Genomic DNA, 16,708 nt, shown 5'->3' with positions numbered 1-16,708 from the left:
TAAATTTGTAACCTTTTGAAAAATAATATAGCATAAAGTATTATATTATTATTTAATTGCATGTTGAAATCTATACATAAGATAGTTTATTTTCCCAAATTTATATCTATCTATTGAGTTCTATGTAAGACTCGTATCGAAACCTTTTCGATTTGCCGAAGAAAAGTTAGGAAACTAACGAATAAAAAAAAGTTATCCAATCCGTAGTTCAGATTGGAGTAAGATATTCTTACGTTGTGTTGATTCAGAGTATTCTCCACTGACCTATTAGTCACAAAGTTCGAACATAGAAGTTGTGTTTTTTTTGAGATGTTTTTTATCCTTCGATTATAACAAAAAAAATTGTAAATGATCTTGTTAGAAATTTTAATTTTGCTTGCTCTCCTTATTTTCAAAAATAATGATTTTATTTCTCGTTTGTCACGGCCTTAAATTTTATCTTTATGTGAATTATTATTTTTTTTATAAAATTCAACGCTCATTTTTTAAACATGTAAAAAAATCAAAACGTTTTTTTTAAGAGGGTTGATTGGGTTCTTTTGCATATGTTGAACAGAGGTCAACTATGAACACCAAAGGCCACCCATGGACGAATATACCTATTATTTGTTTATATTTATGTAATGATATTACCGGTGAATTATTATTTTCAATAGTTAGCTTCTCTTACAGAGGCGGAACTACCTTATGACAAAGGATCATGGCCCCATTTTTTTATAATTATATAATTTATTATATAATTTTAAATATATATTTTAAAAATTTAATGTTTTTAATATTATATATATATATATATGATATTCTAATTTTTTTATATATTTATATTAATATATAAGAATTTTTTTTATTATCCACAATTATTTTTTAATTTTTTAAATAAAAATAATTATTTTCTTAATATTATTTTTAAGAGATCATTTATCTAATTTAACCATCTTTTTATTTATTTTTTTTAACTTAAAATTAATTAAAGTAAAATTATAAAATTATTTATATTTAATTTTAATAATTATAATAATAACAATAATTATAATTTTATTATTTTTTATTGTCTTAAAAAAGTAAATATATTACTTTTTCTAGTTTATATAAAAGATTTAGATTACTCTTTTGATTTTTATTTTAGTTTAAAAATATCAAGTTGGTCTTCTAGTTTTTTTTAGTTTCAATTTGATCTCAATTTTTGAAAAAAATGATGCAACTTGATCTTTTTCTTTTTTGTTAAATTTCTTCAATTGGATCATGATTTTTTCATAAAAGTTAAAATTATGAGTAATGATGGTTTTCTTTGTTGATGTAATTGACATAAATCTAGTATCAATTTTGATGAAATATCTTTGCTTCGTTTCAAAAAATTATGCAACTTGGTCTTTTTTTTGTTAAATTTCTTGAATTGGATCATGATTTTTTCATAAAAGTTAAAGTTGTGAATAATGATGGTTTTTTTTTGTTAATGTAATTGATATAAACATAGTGGCAATTTTGATGAAATATCCTTGTTTCGTTTCAAAAAATTATGCAACTTGGTTTTTTTTTGTTAAATTTCTGTAAATGGATCATGAATTTTTCATAAAAGTTTAATGGTTTTGTTTGTTGATGTAATTGACATAAACCTAGTATCAATTTTGATGAAATATCCTTGTTTCGTTTCAAAAAAATTAACAAAACTTATCAAATTACATTAATTTTAAAAAAATCAAAACCAATTTGAAACTAAAACACTAGATAATCAATATGATATTTTTGGATGAAAAAATTGACAAAAAAAGTAATTCAACCAAAATTTTGACACTCTCAAAATATTGGTCGAAGATCGATCACCATTCTCTTATATTTATCAATTTGTTTGACATACGTGCTATGACCATATTATGTTGCACGCGTTGTTATTTTGCAATTGTTGTGTTTACCGATTTGTTTGACCTAGTATAATTGTGTTATAGCATGTGAACACATATTTTGACGTCTAAGATTAGGTAGTATTTATGAAATTTAGAAACAGACTAAGAGATAAATTATTATTGTATTATATATATATATATATATATATATATATATTATGTAAATTGATATCACTGAATGTTATTTAATGTGATAATAATAATAACATGTTTTGGGTCCTAATAAAATTAAAGTGATATAAGTAAAATTAATTTCAACTATGAATATAATGATTTAAAGAATAAGTTATCATAGATTTAAAATAATTTTATTTCAAAAATAAATAATCTGTTTGAATCAGAAATTAAAATCGTTCCGATTTAATTTAAATAATTATTTTTCGTTAAAGTTCATTCCATTTTAGAGTATTTGAGACAAATCTATGTTCAAGGTCTAACTGTAGGCACGTGTAAAGTTATGATATGATGGTGAGTATTGGTTGGTTCCTTTTAAGAGCTAGAATCAATGGACAATGTGTGAAACAGGTTATTTCAGTAAGTAATGATGACTCTCTGTAATAATTTTCTGATATAATGTTCTTCACACGCTTTGTCGTTGAAATTCTAATTGAAACTCAATAAATAATAATAATAACTCCACCCTATTTTTTTTTATTTCTGTTAATTTATACTATCGTTATTTTTATATTTTATTACATTATTAATAACATCTTAAACCATTTCTTTCTTCTTCTTTTATTGTATAAATAATATTTCACTTTTTTCTAATACATTATTTATTATTTAATTTTCTTACCAACAACAAAACTTCAAATTTATGCGAACCGAGCCAAATTTATAATTTAAAATATAATTGAGTTAATAATAATATATTAAAAACATTATTTGTATTTCTCGTGTAATATATTACAAATTTTTCATATATATCTAACCTAAATTTGTAATACATCCCTAATTAGTTTACATTACTTTATTATATTTCATTTCTATATTAATAAAGCTTGTTATTCTCTCTTTTCAATCACTCGTACTATTTAATATATTTCAAAGGAATTAAAAATGTATATTATATTTTTTAAAAGATAATTGTTATAAAATAAATAAAATTAGTATATATATATATATATATATATATATATATATATATATATATATATATATATATATATATATATATATATTCAATCCTCTTATTTTTTGTAGTTGTATGTTCCCATCAACTTCTTTCATTATTTTGTTCTAAATAAACTATCATAGTCCCTTGCATGTATATGTACTTTTCAATTATCGTACAGAATCCTTGAGGTTTTCTCCTTTTGATTTTAATATCGTCACTAATCATAGATAATATAAACATATTTACTGTTACATATGTTCGAAAGTGATTAAAGATAACAGTAAAAGACATAATTATATACACGTGACCTGTTTTGTTCATTTTACACCTACTTATTATAATTTGAATATATATATATATATACACACAGTAACTCAGAAATATATACGTATACATCAACTATATAAATGTGTTTGTTTGTGCTAAAATAAATAATGGTCAAAAATTAATTTATTTCTATATAAATACAAATTAATGTGTTTGTTGTGAAGAAAGATGTGTTTTCTTCTATTGGATTTGTTTTTTTCACGAAAAACAAAATTAAGGTTGTTTTAAATAAAATTGCTTCTTTAAAAAGTGGACCTGTTTTTATTAAAAAAAAATACTTTTCTATAAAAGTTAAAAAAATGTTTTTTTCTTAAAACAGTTTAAACAAATAGATAAACAGGGATGGACAAAAAAAAAAAAAAACCGTAAAATTGGATTATATAACTTATTCAATCTATTATTATTTCAGTCTAATTACATTTTCAGTTTCCTACTCGTTTTTAGTTTAGTGGCCACTTTTCTATTTCTCAATCCATTTTCTCTGGCAACTATTTTGGAAGTCGTGATGCACATTTTCCTTGTCCATGCTTTTTCCCAATTTCCACCTTAGCATACAACCATTTGAATTAGATTTTATGCTAATTCCTTTTAGGTTCTTATGTATTATATAAAATATAATATTTTATTTATTTTTTTATCTAATGATTAATTTTATATAAAAATCCTTGTTTATTATAAGAATATAAAATAATATTTTTTCTTTTAATTTTGAGACTTTTTCTCCAAGATTTTTTTTTTCTTTAAGTTGTAGATATTAAATTTTGTATTAATGGAAAAAACGATAAAAATGATATCTTTATGCAAGATATCAAATAAATATCTTTATTAATGATTTTTTCTTTGGTCTTCAAATTATTATATTTAACTTAAACATAATTTTCATATAAAATATTATAGTCTATTTTCACACATTTTAAGATAGTGAAGACATTTTTTTTTTCTTTCGCACACGATGAATTATATCACTTTTCCCGTGAAAAAAAAAAAATATATATATATATATATATATATATATAATAAATATTTTGATCATCAACTATGACTATGTCCATGCTTTTAAAGAAAAAAAAGCATCATAAATAGCAGGTGGATTTACAATATAATTTGGGTTTAAACTCTCTATCACAAAATTGTTAGGTTTATAAAGGGAGTTTCATTAAAAAGAACATTGAACTTAATCATATAAGATAATGATATCATTCTCAACCCAAAACCTTAAGATAATAGGTTTATGAGTTTTTATTGTTATATAATACTCTAATTTCTCTCATTTTTAATCAATATAAGACTTAAACTCACACTAATTTATAACAAAAAATGTTATAACGATCTTTGTTTAGTAACCAACCTTTCGTATTTATACCTTAATAGTTATAACTTCTAGTACACCAACATGTATATGATCTATCTGTAAGAGCTTCCCTCACTATAATATTGGTTTATTACTAAATCAAAATTTAGACTGTTAAAGTTAATTAAAATTTATGATTTTAATTAATATCAGTTATTAAGCTTTCATTTTATGCCCAAATTAAAAATACAACTTTTTATAGCACAACATTAACAATATTTAAGCCGGCAAAGTCTTATTTTTTATCATTTTACATCTTCGTCAAATTATCTGAATAAATTAAATTAGGTCTTTCCGTGGATTTGGTACAACAAAATTAAATATGATTTCATGACGTGCCTTTTACAGACAATATTTAATTACCCTTGTATATTATTTTTTTTTACATGGGTGGTTTTTTTTACTTTATTTATAAATTGATTCAGTTATCAATCAAGCATAAAGTTCCATAGTATGTTTTAATATTGGAAAATTGAAACATGAAATCATAAATAAACAATAAAAAATAAAATTAAAAGTGATTAAGCTTCCATTCTTTTAGTAAACGAAGTATAAAATTATAAATAAATAACAAAAATAAAAAAATTCTACTTAGATTTTCTTATTAACTAAAGTCTAATTCTTTTATAATCAAAAAAAATAATTTAAAAGTATTAAATTTCAGTTATTACCAAACCGAAGTTTAATATCCTTAAAGTTAAATAATATTTTAAATATATAAAAATATTAGGCTTCAGTTTTTATCAAAATTTAAAACCTAGTACCCATAAAATTAAATAATTAAATAATATTTTAAATCAGAAAAGTCATTATAACCGAAGTCTAATAACTTATTTATGCTTCGATTTTTGTTATATTTGAAGTTTAATGTTGGTGTCTTTTTTCAATATTTTTTTTTTGCTTTTGCTTCTTCCTAGATATTAAACCTGCACATAATCATATAAAACCAGCAGAAAATTTACACATCATATTTATCACATTAAGAATCAACCAGAATCTAAATTTAATAATTTGTTATCCTTCCAAGAAGTAAATATGCTAAATATTATTGTATATTTATATAATATATTTTGTATAATCTATCGTATTATACTTTATGGACTTCTAAAAAATTGGTGTAAGGTTTTTTAAAGATAATAATAGGAATCTGGTTCGTGAAACACAAACAATAATGGAGGATGATGCAATCCAAAACACAATTTGGAAAGCTACACAATCTCACCACAATGCAATAATACCTAGACATGAATGGCAACCAAAAAATTCAAAATTTACCAATAATGAACAAGAACCCGAGGAAAACACAACCTCAACCAAAAACGCAAAAAAAAAAAAGAAAAGAAAAGAAAGAGAAAGGATTGTTACATTTTCTCAAATGCTAACAGCAAGATGCCAATGTGTGGGAACATGTAGAACTCAACCAAAAACGCTAAAAAAAAGAAAACAAAAAAATAATCACTCACATGCGACGTTGAGCGGTGGTGAGAATCAAGATGCTCAACAAGTGGACTTCAGCAGAGGAAATGGATGTCCCCTCTCACTCCTTCCACGACATAGACAAACCATAGAAACATCTTCAACGAAGCACTAATGGAGGCAAAGGAAGCTACAACGAAGCCTATGACGTTCGCGAAAGGAAATGTAAAGGATTTCATGAGATAAAGGGTGTTTAGTGGTGAAATTCATTTCACCATTGTGGAGGAATGATGGAGAAAACTGCACAGATAAAGTTGACACCTCTACAACTTTTGCGAAAATTAACCCTATTCAGACCTTTAGGTTTTGATTTTTCTAATAACCAAAGCTTAAAGGTTTGTGCTCATTTGCAATTTTGAAATTTTAGGGAACCTTTAAGCCTTGGTGACTTAGCAACCAAAACAAGACTATATAGACTTCGGTTCTAAATATGATTCTGTTGCTATAAAATTGAAGCATATAAAACAATTTCAAAAGTTAAATCTGCACCGGTGATTCTGACTAATAATAATAAAATATTTTTGAAATTACACTCATATTTCACAATTGAAATAGATAGTAATTTTTAGTGTCATTACCACAAGAAGCATTACCTATATTATAAAGATGTGTGAATATTAGTATGGATTTTATAACAATACTCAAATACATCATTATATATAATATGTAAAATATATGGGTGTTACTGCGGTTCCTTTTTACGTGGATCAATAAAAACATGTCATATAAATGATGTGCCATTGTTTTAGTTAACACTCAAATTTTACATCTAACCGACACCTATGTCTTTATGATCACGATATTGTTGCAACACTCCAAACAACACCTCTATCTACTTCGGAACTCTCCTTTGCCACCGTTGCCATGTACTTCGCCATCACAACCATGGACACAAACTCAAATCAACTACTGCCCTAACGCCTATCACAAATACCTAGCATCCGAAGACACTTGAGCTTGTCAAAAATTCTTCAACATCGAAACCCACAACGGTAAATGGAGGTTGCTAAAGATCCATCGTCTCTGATATACATTTCGCTGAACCTAACTAGGGTGTGTTGCGAGTGAAGATAGGGCACGATCAATTTACCAAAAAAATAAAATAAATTAGAAGCGATGCTTTCAAACGAGGTCTGATAGTCAACTAGTGTCACATCATTTTAAATTATTAAACTTAAAATGTTTTCATTAAATCCATCTAGAAGGAAACTAAAATTCTTATTTTTAAAGGGACACCGTATAAACAATCAAAATATAATGAATTTCTTTTTTGATTTGTCGTAATTTATATATCCTAAGTGAACCCATTCAAAATGCATTGTGAAACGTGAGTAATCATCTTAGATTTAAGATTGGAGTAACATACATCATCATCTTTTCTTTTATCATGACATCTTTATTCAAATAATTAAACACAATTATGCACACCCAGATTCAAGGTTCACTCAAGTCGGAAACTAACCTCAACCCCACTATTTTAACTAGACTAATAACATTTCCAACAAAAACATTAAAAAGAAACATGGACAAATCAGAAAGAAGCATGGGAGAAGAGAGAGAATCGGGATTGATGAAAGTATGTATCTGAGTGAATGGGCATAATGTTTTCTGCTTAGTTGATTGCAAGAAATAGCAACATTGCAGATAGCTATCATGCAGCTCCACCTCCATTTTGGAGCATCTGATCAAAGTGCCACACACCTGCAAGTCCAACCACAATACTTCAATTTCACCAAACATATCAAATATGAATCAACCCTTTGGTTTATAATAAAGCAACAAATTACCATGTCCTGTGCCCACCCTTCTTAACTGAGCCACATATTCTGAGATCTTCTTAATATCTTCCACCTTAAGCAAAAAAACAGAAACTAATGAGAACATTTTTTCTTCATACTACTCAAAACAGATGACAAAATTTAGATCCTCTATCATAAATATTGGTAATTAGAATTGGAATTTCATGCTGGTAATGTATCCAATAAAGAATTTTACTATTTTACAGTTCAAACGGCATATAATTGGAGTCAAATTTTACTGCATCTAATTTCTGTTCTTTACCTGATTGACCAAAAACTGGCTTTCCAGAAAGTCAACAAACTGAGCATCGTTGTTTTCGCTTGCTAACTGCATAGTGATAAAAACTAGTTATTCGCATAATAACATTGTCATACAGAATAAATACAGCAAAATGAGAAGATACATAGAAAATTCCATTGGGAGAGTGGGACTAAAACGGGTTTGAGTTGAATTGACAGAAAAATATAAGAAGTTGTACCCTGTGTAAATTTAGAAGCTTCTCATTGTTCATCTTTTCCAAAGACAACGCAAGTTCCATTGCTGCGAAATTGGAGGAGACAGATATCATAAGTACAATTAGAGAAACTCAGAAACCATTCAAGGGTACAGATAATAGAACAAAAAACACTCATCAAGGATGAGCAAAGCAAGGTAAAAAGAAAAAAATGTTTATCAATTACGTATATATGAAAAACTTACCATATAATGCATCACCCTTTTCTGCATGATCAAACTCTGAAAATGGCATTATCATTGACTGCAGCTGAACCTTGCCTCCTCTTTTATTCTGGTAATATCGCCAGGAATAAAAATAATTTACAAAAGGAATGCTAGAAAAATTACTGCAATGAAATATATGAATCAATGATATAGAAAAATGCCTGATATTCCATCATCAACTCAGCATGTTGCCTTTCCTCCACACTTGCATCCTTGAAAAATCTGAAAAGTTGTGTAATTTAGCAGGAATTATGTGATAGTAAAATTCAAACCACAGAAGAACCTGAGATTTTGGAGTCTATTACTTGGCCAATCCTTTCAGAGCAACATTATCTCTGTCGAAATAGGCGTACATGGCATGATACACGTAAGAGACATTGTATTCCACGCTGAATCAAAAACAAAACAAAGCTAGCGTAAGATATATTTGCATAAACATCATACTTTTTAGAAAATCGCTATAGTCTCAAAGAAACTATGAAGCTGACTTGATCTGTGCATTGAGTGCAGCCTCAGACTGATCGGTGTACTTCTGGCGAGCCAGTGATGCATGGAGCTCTGTGGGGATGACAAGAAGCTCTTTTTTCACTTCCTCAAATGGTTCAAACACTGTATTCAAAATGGGTTGGTTCATAGCCTTAGCCACAACCCCACAACCCCCATTTTTCTTGGAGAATCTCACACCATTCACAGGGTTGAAAAAGGGTCCTGAAGAAGACAGAGAAGGGCCAAGCTTCACTCTTTCAGAGAGCGAGACGCAGACGGATGAAGAACTTCCCAATATCATGGTCAAAAGATTTCAGACCCACTCTGAAATCAGAAAAAGATAGGGGGAAACACAAGAATCATTTGGGTACGTGAGAAGTGATGATGATGACGATGATGATACTAACAGTAATAGTAATTAGAGTTAGAGAATAATTAACCTTTCACACTAGCTTCACTCTGAGAACTGGTTCATCGATTTTTTTTTGAACGATTCTTTTATAGTAACAATAATTCTGTAACGATAAGATTCTTTAGTTATAAATCCACCTTTTCCTCTCTTTCCAATAACCAACCCTCTTCTTCTCTGAACAATATTTGATTGATGGATCACAAGTTATGCATTCATTCTTTAATGAATTTTTTATTTTTAGTTTATTTTGCTATGTAATGAATTATTTACGTAGAATAAACCGACATGGTCACACTTTTGTTGTGCAGAGAGTAATTATTGTATCATTTTCTATATACAACATTAAATTTAACAAAAATAAAAGAAAAAGAAAAGTTATTATTTTATTCCTTTGGTCCCCCTCTCTCTAACTGTAAGAAGTGCCTAAAATGTAAGGTAACAAAATGTAGTTAAACGTATCGATAAATGCGGAAACAATATTTCATAATTTGTAGCAACTAAATGAAGCAATATTTTATCTCTTTTGTTTATTATATTTATATTTTTTCTCTCTTTTGTCTATCTTTCACTAAATAAATTTTGCATGTCCAAAAATAGTTTTTGATGTATTAGAAGAAAAACTCTACTTAATCCTCTCTTGTTACCGAAACTTGTTAACATGTGAGTAAAGTAAAACCTTCCATTTAGATAAGTTAAATGCAGTTAGTACTTGGTGAGAATTAATTTAGTTCTTGTTCAACACTTTAATTAACCTACTCGTAAAATCTCAGTTATTGTTTAAAAAAAAAGTCTAAATCCGTATGAAGATAACATGTTGACAATTTCTTTACTGGCACCACCATAAAACATGATAATCCGAAATTATACCTCATTAAAAGTGATTATTTCTATATTGTGTAATCCGAAATCCATTTAAGAGAATCACATTATATTTAAGTTATTCTTAATAATATTAAAATTTATTGGCAAATACAATGAATATATACAATAAATAAGAAATACTGATATGAGAATAATCTCTAAACGTTAGCTGAAATTATTTTGATGGATGTCGTTAGTGTACATGTATTGTGATTAAGATATTTAAATTATTCTTAATAATATTAAAGGGAATACAATCAATTTAAACAATAAACTTGAAATATTTAAATTTTATTATTATTATTATAAGTAATATTAATAATACTATTAATAAAAATAATAATACCAAATTACACAATCAGAAATATATTTTTAAATTCAAAAATATATTTTAAATAAAAATATATTTTGAATTATACAATTTGAAATATAATAAAAAAAAATATTATAAATTACACAATCCCTAATTTATTTTTTATTTATTATATTTCGTATTATGTAATTCAAAATACAATAAAAACTTGCAAACAACCTCCTCCACTAATGGTAGAACACCCGACCCATCCCTCAATAGATGAAATGAAGACAAATTAGGGTGTTATGCTTTGTGAAAGTGTGAAGGGAATGAGAAAGCTTGAATACGGAAAGGGGGAAGGGTTTAAGGGTTTAAACCTAATTTTAGCAAAGGGTATTTTGGAAATTAAGGATTTTATCGGGGCGCAGGAAGAAATGTCCCACACCATTGTTTTCTATTTGGTTCCAAAACTTTGTTTGAACACTTCTTTTTTTGCACCCTCACACTTTCCTTCTCCACTCTCATAAATATGAAAATTTCCACTTTTGTCCTTTTAGTTTATGAAAAAAATTATTTATAAATTATGTAATTTGGAAATAACTTTTTTGTGTAAAAAAAAATTTAATTGTGCAATTCGAAAGTCAAATTTAAAATACCTTTAACTTATTGATTGAGCAATCTATACACCTAAAATAAAGTTTTTTTGCATAAAAAACTTTCTACAAACTAAAAGTAATTTTGTGGTAAAGAAAAACTTTTGATTTGAGTAATCCAAAGGTGTTTTTTGGATTGCACAGTCTAAAAGGCTTTTCAATTGCACAGAAGTCATTATTAAAGATCGATCGGAAAAACTTCCATTAAAATGTATTGTAATGTGTTGACATTTTTCAAGTGAATGAAATTTAAGAAGTAGAAAATGTAGGACCAGAAGAAGACCGGAGGGGTGCGAATCAAGTAGTCGAGGAAGGATTGTAGAAGATGATATATTTTTGTATTTTGCACACTCATGTAGAGGTGCAGGAAGAAACTATAGGGGTGCATAAAGAAATAGCCTTTGTTTGGGTCAAGTAAAGACTATATATATATCACTTGAGCCTAAATTCATTTTCATCCAACCGAAAGAAAGGAGTATTTTTTCCTTCATCTCCACATTTTCTTCTTACATCCCCTTAATTTTAATGAAGTGACTTAGTTACCTTGTATTAAAAAATTTGCATCCCCTTGTTCTCTTTCCAAATTAGCATTACTGATTCTAAATGTAGAATGGATTTTTCATTATGGATTCTCTTATAAATTTTTATTAGGGATCGTACAATTTCTGAAATATAATTTTTATTATTATGAATTATCTTATAAATTTACATTATAGTTTATGTAATCTAAAATATAATTTTTTATTACGAATTAAATAATCTAAAATGTTATTTGCATTTCAAATTATCTTTCAAGTTTGCATTATGAATTTTTAAATTCAAAATATAATATGAATTATATAATTTATTGTATTATTAATTATACGATCTAGAATATCCACGGTACAATCTGAAAGTATAATTAAAGCAAGAAAAAAAGTTCATACACTATCCTTTTACTATTAATTTCAGCTGGGATACAATTAGAATTTTAGAAAGCATGGGAGTGCAGGAAGAAAGAAATTCCCCGAAAAAAGTCATTCATGGACTGAAAAACCCAAAGTTGGGTAGGCTCATTAGTTCGGGTTTAAGCTTCTTTATGGACCCCATCGTTTCACTAAAACTCAGCGTTCCCCAAAATGACACCGTGGCTGAGCCACGTCAATTTTCACTCCGCTTAGAACACCATTTCCTGGTCCGGCGGCGACGTCGACATGCGTGCCACCGTCATTTTCTTGAAGGTTTCACTCCTGAAGCGACTATCTCACCGCTTAAATCTAACCCTCTCCTTTGCGTCGGAGACTTGGCCAGCGTCGACGGAGTTCATCGAAGATGGATTCCCGTACACCGACGTGCCGAAGCGTCGGCGGAGAAATTCTGAGAGGAAGGCGTACGTGACGCCGATGAAGGTTCTGATCGAGAGGGCGAAGGCGGAGAGAGAATCGCGAAAAGCGCAGCCATGTAGGGTTTTGGAGGAACCACCGGCGAACGGGTTGTTGGTGCCGGAACTGGTAGAGGTAGCCCATCGCGTTTATCAAGCTCGTGGCTCGCTCCTATTCGGACTGAGTCAACTGGTTCGAGTCATTCCCGTTTTGCGCTGCCGGTACATTAGTTCGTATTTTCGTTTCTTGTTTAGCCGTTTGACTTTTCGGTTTTAGTCTCTTGCTTCTAGGACTGCATTTCTGACCAAGAAATTGTTTCTACTAAGAAATCATGTTGTAAGTAACTATAGAAGAAAAGAGTCAATTGAGGTTCTACAGTAAACTAATATTGACACATACAAAGTCTATGGAGAAGTTACATAAGTACTAAAAGATGAAAACAATCAAATTAATGTTTGTAAAAATAGAAGCTAATTCCTAGTGAAAATGTTGTAAGAAAAATGCTCATGATTATTCATGTCTGTGAGAATACAAGTAAATCAACTCACTGTAATTGTTAACTGGTCTTACACAATGGCATTTCCATTTCGCACAGAAAAAGTGAAATGTTGTAAGAAAGTTTGATGTTTAAATTTCATTTTAGGCTTCTCTTGTATGATTTTTAAATTTTAAATATCTATATCAGGGTCTGCTTATGTGTTAATTTTGAGTATTCATGGTTGGATGTTGTTGATTGTATGTGATCTCCTTTTGGTTCTTCCTTTCTTTGTTAGTTTATTCGTATCAATCTATAATCATTTAGAGTTGTAAGACTTGTGGACTGAACAAATTACAGGGTTCGATTTAAATGATGCTGTGTTCATGTTTAATGGTTGTTTCATCATATCAGGCTTTGTAATGAGGTCCACATTGGTTATCTTGGTCATGAAATTCGAACATGTACTGGACCAGACAGTTTTTCCCGGAATGCGACACATATCTGGACAAGGGGAGGTGTTCGAGATGTGGTTGGCTTCCCTAAATGCTTTCATCTTTATGATCGTGTTGGTAAGCCAAGAGTTGGGCATGATGAAAGGTCCAGCATTCCTCGTATACCTGCCATTGTTGAACTCTGTATACAAGCAGGGCTAGACCTTGAGAAATATCCTACTAAAAGAAGAACAAAGCCTGTATATTGTATTGAAGGAAGAATTGTAGATTTTGAATCAGTTGTTAAAGAGGATGAAACTGCAGGAAGATGTTCTTTTGTAAATGACAAACCTTCTTCTGTGAATTCATCTACTTTGCTGAACCAACCTGTAGAGAAGGTCCAGAATTTATTGGAGAACAATATAAACCGTCTGGATCAGCTAAGTGATGAAGAAAGATGCAAGTTAAGGGATTTAAGTAATCATACACTGAACTCATGGATTGAGATGTCATCAGGTGCAAAGAAGATCATGGAGAAGTATGCTGTGAACACTTGTGGCTATTGTCCTGAGATCCAGGTTGGTCCGAAAGGACATAAGTTGAGAATGTGCAAGGCTTCAAAGCATCAGTCTCGAAATGGTTTACATGCATGGCAAGAGGCAACATTAGATGATCTTGTAGATCCAAATTATGTCTGGCATGTGGAGGATCTGAATGGACCTGCTCTGAATAACAATCTTAAGAGATATTATGGGAAGGCTCCAGCTGTGGTGGAACTCTGTGTGCATGGTGGAGCTCCTGTTCCTGATCAATATAAGAGCATGATGAGATTAGACGTAGTTTCCCCTGATCGAGATGAAGTCGATCTTGTGGCTTAAAATGCCATCCCTTTTGAAAATATACATTTTATCCTCAATTAACCTTTGGACTTCATATAATCTTGGACTCTTGACTTTTGTGTCTCAAGCTAGTTTTCTTTTCTCCGACAATATAGGTTTCACAGCCTATGCTCTAACATATTACCTTCAGAATAGAAACAAAGTATCAGAATTTGAAGAAGTCCAAAAGGTATTTTGTTATCATGTTCCCAAATTTAGTTGGTTTAGCACAATTTGTGCAGAATTTTTTATTTGGAGGTGGTGTTGACACTGGAGTTGCTACTATGAAATGGCGTATGGCACCTAGTCCAAACTTCAATGCGGATTCAACACAACTTGTGCAGAATTTGTTATTTTGAGGTTGTGTTGACACTGGCTACTATGAATGGCGTATAGCACCGAGTCCAAACTTAAATGCTTTTAGACAAAGATTCTCTTTACCGGCATCAAAGTAAACCTGATCTCCAAGGCAGGACACCAAAGTAAACTCGATCTCTAATTTGTTGCAGTTCAACATATTATTGGTATAATCCTTGTAAGTTTAGTTTACTTCAAGCAGTGGTATGAAGGGTAACAACTGAAATGTCTCAGAAATTTTCGCACCATCATTGTTGAATTTAAAGATGAGTGATGGAATTCGAAAGGATGTTCAATAAGACTTCTTGCAACTACAGGTAAAATTGTTGTACGATCCAATCTAATTCTTGGAAGACTATCAAAAGTCTTCTCTCTCAGCAGTGGAGCTTCTCTAGATTTTTTGCTTCTGCTTTATTTTGTATATTTAAATATATTTTACTTAATTATTTCTTCTTTTGGATTGTATTTAGTGAATATTCTTCCTCTGTGTGCTCTCATTTCCTTTTTATTAGCAGAAATGAAGAGAAAACACACTGATCTCATCTACTGGGTGGGAGTTATAACATTACCTTTGGTTGTCAAATAGGAAACAAAATGGAAAAAAAAAGAAAATTTTGTTTATAAAGTCAATTTTTATTTTTCATCAAATAAAGAGGAATCATTATTTGCGTTGTTTTTTCTCTGCTTTTTTTTTTTCTTTTCCAAATGGACCAATAGATTTTTATGACTAACTTCTGAGTTGCTCTCCATAAGATATGTTTTAGCCTTTTGTGTTCATTTCTAAAGGTGCGGTTCTCGAGATTATCAGACAAATTATATGCAGTGACTGTTTTGAAATTTCAAATAGAATGTTAATACAAAAAATAATTCCATAGAAACTTCTAATTTTAATCGAACTTAGGAAGCAACATTATTGAGTTAGTTGTGCATTATTAAAGCACCATTTCTTCAATTGGCTCATCAGTACTGCTTCTTTTTTTTTTCTTGTGAACAAACCAAGAACTGTTAGAATATCAGTATCAAACTTAAATGAGTTAAGGACCAAAGGCCCAAGGAAGATAATGGACTCAATGTACATCATGGAGATCACTTTCAAATTCACGTGATTTCTGTAGTCTCTTTCAAACTTGAAATGAAATTTCTTAAACGAGGCATGGAATAAATTAGTCATTCAGAGTCACAGAATTCCCTCCTAGATTAATAGGTGCAGTGGCAGAAACACTTTAGGAGTAGTAGCTTTGAAATTAATTAATTACGAAAATTCACCTGAAGGAGACACACTAACAAGAAAACTGTGATACTACTTTATTGTATATGTCAAAATGTATGAGTTGGTGTGTAGAGTGTGTTCCCTTCATGAACGTACTACCCAAAATTACACTATGCATCATGAACGAGGGACCCTCCAATTGTACACTTCAAAATTTTGAACTCTTTCAGTGTCACAGTCGCAATAAAAGAGAACAAATTCACACTCACATGAACATCATCAATTAATTAATCAAAATATTCAATATTGAATTCCAGACATACCCATTACCTATCATAGGATTCCTGTGCTCAAAATTTTCCACACCTTCCTTTTCACTTTTTCATGTATTCAATCCAAACAAAACAATGACATCAGAATTTACAACTTCAATTTTTTTTATCACTGAGTTGACCCTAGTGGATTTCCTTTCTTTTATCCAAGAGCACTTACTTATATCTCAATTATTGTTTAATCAAGTGATTACTTGTAAGTTGTAATTATGAACAATGTCATTATTAGTTCTATGTTTCTAGTCTACATAATTGCTAGCTT

At 29.4% G+C, this 16,708-nt stretch overlaps 3 protein-coding genes across 3 annotated transcripts; 1 reads left to right on the top strand and 2 right to left on the bottom strand.

Moving 5' to 3' along the window:
• Positions 1-7,569: 7,569 nt before the first annotated feature.
• LOC114195440 (ferritin-3, chloroplastic-like) lies at positions 7,570-8,861 on the bottom strand (the record flags this gene model as incomplete). The annotated part of the gene is made up of 5 exons (XM_028085913.1): positions 7,570-7,873; positions 7,960-8,023; positions 8,234-8,299; positions 8,451-8,512; positions 8,672-8,861. Coding segments are annotated over 5 exons (432 nt in total), but the record flags the coding sequence as incomplete, so codon positions are not given.
• A 132-nt stretch (positions 8,862-8,993) lies between these two features.
• Positions 8,994-9,498, bottom strand: LOC114195070 (ferritin-1, chloroplastic-like). The gene is made up of 2 exons (XM_028085465.1): positions 9,181-9,498; positions 8,994-9,081 (listed from the first exon to the last, which is right to left on the bottom strand). The coding sequence occupies exons 1-2, from the start codon at positions 9,477-9,479 to the stop codon at positions 8,994-8,996; spliced, it is 387 nt and encodes a 128-aa protein (XP_027941266.1). The 5' UTR covers positions 9,480-9,498.
• A 2,886-nt stretch (positions 9,499-12,384) lies between these two features.
• On the top strand, positions 12,385-15,534 carry LOC114193087 (APO protein 3, mitochondrial-like). The gene is made up of 2 exons (XM_028082782.1): positions 12,385-12,981; positions 13,650-15,534. Exons 1-2 carry the CDS (start codon positions 12,593-12,595, stop codon positions 14,545-14,547), a joined length of 1,287 nt encoding a protein of 428 aa, XP_027938583.1. The 5' UTR covers positions 12,385-12,592; the 3' UTR covers positions 14,548-15,534.
• The last annotated feature ends 1,174 nt before the right edge of the window (positions 15,535-16,708 follow it).

This window comes from Vigna unguiculata, chromosome 8 (assembly GCF_004118075.2).
Source record: "Vigna unguiculata cultivar IT97K-499-35 chromosome 8, ASM411807v1, whole genome shotgun sequence".
NCBI lineage: Eukaryota > Viridiplantae > Streptophyta > Magnoliopsida > Fabales > Fabaceae > Vigna > Vigna unguiculata.
The sequence above is the reverse complement of the archived record's forward strand: the minus strand, read 5'-3'. Positions and strand labels throughout refer to the sequence as shown.

Coding starts and splice junctions, on each gene's coding strand:
- LOC114195070 (XM_028085465.1), bottom strand. CDS start 9,479: ATGATATTGGGAAGTTCTTCATCCGTCTGCGTCTCGCTCTCTGAAAGA. Junction 9,082..9,180: donor GCACTCAATGCACAGATCAA/GTCAGCTTCATA, acceptor TTTTTGATTCAG/CGTGGAATACAATGTCTCTT.
- LOC114193087 (XM_028082782.1), top strand. CDS start 12,593: ATGCGTGCCACCGTCATTTTCTTGAAGGTTTCACTCCTGAAGCGACTA. Junction 12,982..13,649: donor ATTCCCGTTTTGCGCTGCCG/GTACATTAGTTC, acceptor TCATCATATCAG/GCTTTGTAATGAGGTCCACA.